General features: G+C 32.4%; 1 protein-coding gene across 1 annotated transcript in view; it reads left to right on the forward strand.

Annotated features, from left to right (window-relative positions):
• Positions 1-5205: 5205 nt before the first annotated feature.
• The window catches only part of LOC121313054 (transcription factor AP-2-alpha-like), a 17119-nt gene continuing 15343 nt past the window's right edge, over positions 5206-6981 (forward strand). The window contains exon 1 of the mRNA XM_041245184.1: positions 5206-5302. Within this exon, the coding sequence (XP_041101118.1) occupies positions 5270-5302 (33 nt within the window). The 5' untranslated portion in view covers positions 5206-5269. The remainder of the gene's footprint in view (positions 5303-6981) is intronic.

Below are 6981 nucleotides of genomic sequence, written 5' to 3' on the forward strand. Positions count from 1 at the left end.
ATTGTCAGATGAGTAAGTAAAGTGAAAATCACTTACTGTTGCAGTGTGTGATTTTTAATGTAATTTTAAATGTTATCTTTAAAACCTTAACAGAACAAATAGAATAATTGTTTTAATACTAACATCTATTCTTCCTTAGCTTGGATGTATCAGAAACTTACAGAATTCTTCGCTGCAGAATTACATCTGTCCAGTAGATGGCACCAGACTACCAGCAATGTGGAGTTTTCCAAAGTTCAAAACACAAAGGCAACACAATAGATAAAGGGTGATCGCTCGTGGGTAAAGTCAAAATGGAAAAAACATCAAAAACATTCCAAAATCAAAGGTTAGGATGCAGCAAAGAGACTATTATAAGTTTTTATTTTTGTGTTTCATTTGTCTTTGCTGGTGATGTACACTCCACAATGCACCATGACTTTTTAAATGCCTAATATATAGCTATTCATTAGTAAAATAGTAGCTGTGAATTACACATCCACTATGAATTTTATTGCTATTTGTTATACTGTAAACTAAAAGTTGCAGATTTTTAATTCATCCACTGCATAAAAGACTTTAATACAGCACAATAATTAAAAATAAATAAGTAAATTAAAAAAACGGGAACGTGTTGAGTATTGGGCTGAAATCCTTGAAAAAAACATCTCTAATGGTCCAATACAACCCAGTCTAACTTGAATTGATTTTTATTTTTATTTTTTTAATTAAAATTCTTGCAATCAAAAGTGCTGGTTTTTCTGGTCAGATCTGTTGGTTTGCTGGTTTTCATTTGTACTAGTTTAGTAGATCTCATGCTGGTTGATGAGCTGGTTAAAATATTCTATAAAGCTGTAAAGTCAACTATTTGTTGTCAACTCAAAATCAAATATTTTCTGCCTGGGACTGTCTAAACCTTCTGACCGGCCAAAAGGATGTCTTCCATGTCCCAGCTATTTGCAGGTGAAAAGCTTACCAGCTGCTGGTGGAATATTCAGTATGATAAATTATTTGTCTTGGTTTATTATTATTATTATTATTATTATTGATGATGATGATGATGATGATGATGATGATGATGATGATGATGATGATGATGATGATGATGATTACAATGATAAAAAAGAGCACACTGCACGTTTGAAGGGTTGTGTGCAATTAGATTCTTCTTCAGCTAAAAGGATTGTAAATTGCACAATTTATACCTCAAATGCAATTACTTCAGTTAGTGTATTTGACGAGTTCACGAATGCACATACTCTGGCTTCCTTGTAGAATATTAAACTAATTCGAGCACATGATGGCGCCAGAGGACTAATAATGCACTAACAGCCTTGGCTGCAGCTACAGGCTTGTTGGTAAAATGTTGATGTAAGGATGGAAAACGGTTGGCAGGGAAACAGTTTGAGAAAATATGTGTAACAATCAGTTTTGCCTATTCAAGTCTGGAAGAAATAAACAGTACACCACGTTCCAACATAGTAATGACTCAACCTTAAAACTCGCAAGACAAATTGCATGGTCCTGTATTCATTTTCAAATACTGGACTTATAGATGTCAAATAATTGCACAGAGGTAGAAATAATGCAGATTTACAAATGACATACATTCTACCACACCACCTGCTCAAACGGGTTTCTCACTATAGCGCAGTTTGCAATAGGCCCTACCCGTCTGATTTGATTTCAATGGCCTATCCATTCTTTATAGTTAACAACTCAAAAACATTTCCACAACTAGGGCTACTTTTTATTTTTACTTTTATAACCTCAAAGTCTGGTCTAAAGGTTGTAGGAGTAACTGTAATTAAAACTAAAATCAATAACATAAAAATCATTATGAAAATTACACTAAAGCACGCATTATTAAAAGGATTTCCAAAACACAGCGGCATTTATCAAAATGAATATAGTTTTCTCAAAAATGCTATTTTTGTGGGTTTTTTGCAGGTGATTAACAATAACATTGAAATGTAACATTATGTTTGAAATGTGTGCGCTTTCAGGATCTGCATATGTTTAGTTTCTAAGTTTGTTTACGCGACATAATTTGTTAAACTTATAGAAATTGAGCAGTCTCTCACAAAGAATTATCTAGACCGTTCTCAAGACAGTCTGTGCACATCACATCTAGAATGCTGCAAACTAAGTTGCATGATGCATATGTAGATTATACTATTTTAAGCATTTTTGGATTTTTCTCTTGCTACGTTGATATAATTATTCAAACTGCACACTTACTGGTCGAGACCGCCATTTTTTGAATAGTTTTTAATATTTTTTCGCTGTTTTCAGTTTTATAAGTAATACACATTCCATACAGTTCAAAGATCCTTTATATTTATAGATTACCAGAGCGCAATGTTTTTCTAACAGTTCCCCATAGCTTTTAAATGTTCCTTTGGGCTGGTGACTAAATTGTGGGAACTGATTATAAACGAGGCTGTACCTGCATTAAATATTAGGCTACTGATTTGTAAACTCAAAATGTATGGTATTAAACTAATAAACTATATATATTATATATATTTATATATATATATATATATATATATATATATATATATATATATATATATATATATATATATGTGTGTGTGTGTGTGTGTGTGTGTGTGTTTTAAAACTATATGATGGATGTATAATTTCCATTCCATGAGTTCTTGGGTCGTGTACCCATGTACCTCTCCGAAGTAAGTTTTACAACTTGTGTTTATTCACACTAGCCTAGTAAGTTAATTTTCACTGAGACTTACGGGGAAACCAAGGCACTGACAATTCGACTTTGTATCAAGATAGGACGTACAAAAAAAAAAAATGCTGCACATTAATAGCCTACCATGTTTGTGACTGCCTATTTACAAAAAAAAGAAAAATACACCCCCCCACCAAATATATATATATATATATATATATATATATATATATATATATATATATATATATATATATATATATATGTGTGTGTGTGTGTGTGTGTGTGTGTGTGTGTGTGTGTGTGTGTGTGTGTGTGTGTGTGTGTGTGTGTTCAAGAACACTAGGTGCTGATCAATTAAACCAACGTCAGGACTCTGTGTTTGTGCGTGTATGCAATCGTCTACAAAGTTCTCCCCATGTAGAGGAAAAAACTACACCTTACGCGTTTTTTTTTTTTTTTTTTTTTTGTTTTGTTTTTGTTTTGCAATAGGCCTACAAATTTAGTTTTCGGCATTAAACGCAGCAGAAGGTTACTCAATAATTAAGTAGCAATGAGCATGGCTACATTTAAACAGCATTTAGACATTTTTTTTTTTCTGAATTTCAATAATACACAAACTAATTGAAAAGTAGCTCAAATTTATTATTTTGTTAAATATAATTGCTCTTATGTTGTGTGTGTGTGTGTGTGTGTGTGTGTGTGTGTGTGTGTGTGTGTGTGTGTGTGTGTGTGTGTGTGTGTGTGTGTGTGTGTGTGTGTGTGTGTGTGTGTGTGTGTGTGTGTGTGTGTGTCTCTGTGTGTGTGTGTGTGTGTGTGTGTGTGTGTGTGTGTGTGTTTAGCCGCTAGGAGAAGATTTATTGTATTTCATTAGTTTTAATATATTGCTGTAAAAGCGTTTTCAGTAATTGCTGTTTAACAATTTGGAAGCGACATATTCAAAAGGACACAAAATATACACACCTTTGCAATTTGTTGCTTGCAAAAATATTCATTTATTGTAGTTTGCATAGTGGGGTATATAGGCCTATATGCTCTCTGTTATACTTTGTGCATTGCATGTTCGTATTTATATGGTCATGCGAAATGTGTAATTTGAATCTAAATGTATAAAGTTACTTGAGCGTGGGGTTTATGAAGTGTGAACCAAACATTTCATGCTTCATTACACAAAACAGCACCTCCCTCTGTGTACCTATGCAGCTCAAAATACCAAAGAAGAATTTCAATATTTTTGCACGGTGTTCTGCATATTATCATTTAGTACAAAACAGGCAATCAAAGTAATTACAGAAACAGATGAATTATCCACAAATGCGAGGTATTTCTTTTGCTTTAGTAATTCATACAGTTCATTATATGGCGCATTGTCGAGGCTAAAAAACGATTGACTATAATTATTAATATTATTATTATAATAATAATAATAATAATAATAATAATAATAATAATAATAATAATAATAGTTTACTTTACACCATCGTGGTATTAGATCTTACAATATTTTTGTATGTATACAATTGAGCATAGAATTACCATTTAAAAACTGATGCTGTTTACGTGCTTGCATTCGTATGACAAAAGGATAATCTTTCTTAAACACCAATGCTAATCTATATGTAATTACAATATATTGGGGCAGTTTCTTTATTTGCAAATAATTTATAGTTTGGTCAAGAAAGTTCAGTTACTTTCCTGGTTCCGGGAGCTGGGGGTGGGGGGTGGGGGTTGTTAGAATACGTCGTTAGAAAAATGAAAATGGGGTAGAGATTAGAAAGATGATCCCAAAGAATTTCCGAGAAAGTCAGGAACTAACAAATAGTATTGATACCCTGAAGTCACAAATCCCTAAAGGGATTAAACTATTCACTTAATGGATTCTGTTGGTGAGGGTGAGATTTGTTTTTAAGAAACAAATAAAGTGAAAGAGCTTGTTTTATTATAAAAACGATGTCTATTCCCATTGCATTTTGTTATAAAATGCACAGAACTTTGTTTTCGTTTACAATATAAATTGTCAGTGTAGCTCTTAAGAGTTAATATACAAAGAGTAAACATGAATATGGTTGGAACTAAAAAGATGCATAATCAACAGGATTCATTTTGCAAATACAAGAACAAAAGTAAAACTTTTTTTAGCATCCACTATTAGTATATTCATTGTAAAACAAAATCCTTCAGAAGAGTGTATTCTGTTTAAATCATTTTCCAGAATTTTTCAGTAATATTTCACCGTTCTCTTTCTCTCTCGTTTCCTTTCATTTAAGGGTTAATGTCCACTACTTGCCTTAAATAACTGACCAAAAGTTCAAACCAATGTGCAATTCCTTTTTCATGCGCCTGAGATGCAGATAATAGAGGAACAAGTCATATAGGGCAAGAAGATGACTTCTTGTAAATCCATCATTTGCTTGGACATGTAATGTTGGGTCGGAGTTTTACAGTCCTTGTAAAATGCGCATGCGCAACCAGGTGGCACCTAACTCTTCATGACAAGGTGAGATGTTCCTGTTCAGGTAAACGGCGAAATTGTCTAAGAGATCAGAGGATCATTGAGATCACACTGTGCATCAGCCACAGGAGGAAGGCAAAATAATGTCAATACTTGCAAAAATGGGAGACTGGCAGGTATGTGTTCAATTACTCTCGAATGAAAACATTGAAAGGCAAATGCATTATAATTATTGATGTCTGGCTATACATATAACTATTACATATAATGCTGGGTTTGACATTTTGTATATGGGCATTGTTTTCAGTGACTTCATTAATGCTCAATATTTTAACGATGGATGTACTGTATGAATCTGTAAAATAGACATGTAATCAGCCTAATTTTAGATTAATATAAATGGCACTTTGTACTGAATTCAAAATATCAAAAAAGTATTGGCTTCTTAATTAATAACCGCTGCAAAATAAATCAATCATACAACCGTGTTAATGGCAGTTGGCAAAAACTAATCTGTTTTCAGGTAACAATTAGTAAATTAATTTACCTTATGCATACAACTTGTAAATATGTTACCTATATCTAAAACGACACAAAACAATAAAGTTTGGCTACTGCACATTAGGCCCAACACTAAAAAGAGAAACAGAAATAGAATTTCAGCAACGCTATTCAGAAAGTTTAGGAAAACTGTTTCACACCTGTTGTTACTTGTTGAATGCAAGTCAAAACCAATAACTTTTTTTGTATTATTTGTATAACTAGTAGCAGTCCTGTTAGTCGTGGAGATGCACATATTTTAAGCTGTACAAAATCTTTGTGCCTTAAAATGGATTTAGCTGTTAGGCAATCATGGAGTTAAAGGGTAAGGGTTCACGATACTGCATGTGAAGTAGTTGGTCCAGACTATAGTGTTGCGAGGAAGCACATTTATGAATTGAAAAATGAAAATGTGATTGCGGATATAATTTATATTGAAATATATTATATAAGACAGGTATAGGTAGTCCCGCTTCAGTGGATGCTATTGAAATATTGCGGGACTGTGAAGTTTAATTGTTGAAGGGCCATTTAAGATTATTTATGACTATCAGTGAATCTATGCAAAATATAATCGCATATTCGTGTGGGTACTTTTTTGGAATCTGAATTAGTCTAGCATAACAAATATGGAACTGAACTTAAGTTAACTAAATTAATCAGTTAGGTAAATAATGAATCAAATATTGCAACGAAATGCACGTTGATTGTATTTATTACACGTATCTAAATCTTGAATATATATATATATATATATATATATATATATATATATATATTATATATATATATATATATATTTATATAGTTATATATTATTTATTGTATTTTGTTATATTTTTAAAAAATTATTGTTACGCTACGATTTTCAATGTTTAACAAATCGAACTCCCCTTGTAACGTATGTATAACAATATATTATTTATAATAATTCTTAGGCCTTGCTAATGAAGTTGCTGTTAGAATTCAATCTTTTTCAATGAGTGAACGTCTGAGAAAATGTTAGTTGTTAACTGTTCCATTGACGTTTAAACACAATTAATGGAATTACCTTTTACACAGGGATAATAATCTGAGTTGACAAGGCCTTAATTAAAACAGGTTTGGTTGTTTTGATGCTGCTCCGCCAAAAATGGCAATTAAGTTTACCCCAGACCAACGCCTATATTTGTGGACAAGGCTACTGCATGTTTCACAGCAATCAGCCCAGCGAGCTGGCTACATCTAATGAGCTGACGTGATGATCACCTATACTCAGATGCCGAATTCAAATGTAACAAGTCATTTTGTTGTGTTAATTGTGTATGTAAAAATC

The sequence above is a fragment of the Polyodon spathula genome, chromosome 3, assembly GCF_017654505.1.
Source record: "Polyodon spathula isolate WHYD16114869_AA chromosome 3, ASM1765450v1, whole genome shotgun sequence".
Classification (NCBI taxonomy): Eukaryota; Metazoa; Chordata; class Actinopteri; order Acipenseriformes; family Polyodontidae; genus Polyodon; species Polyodon spathula.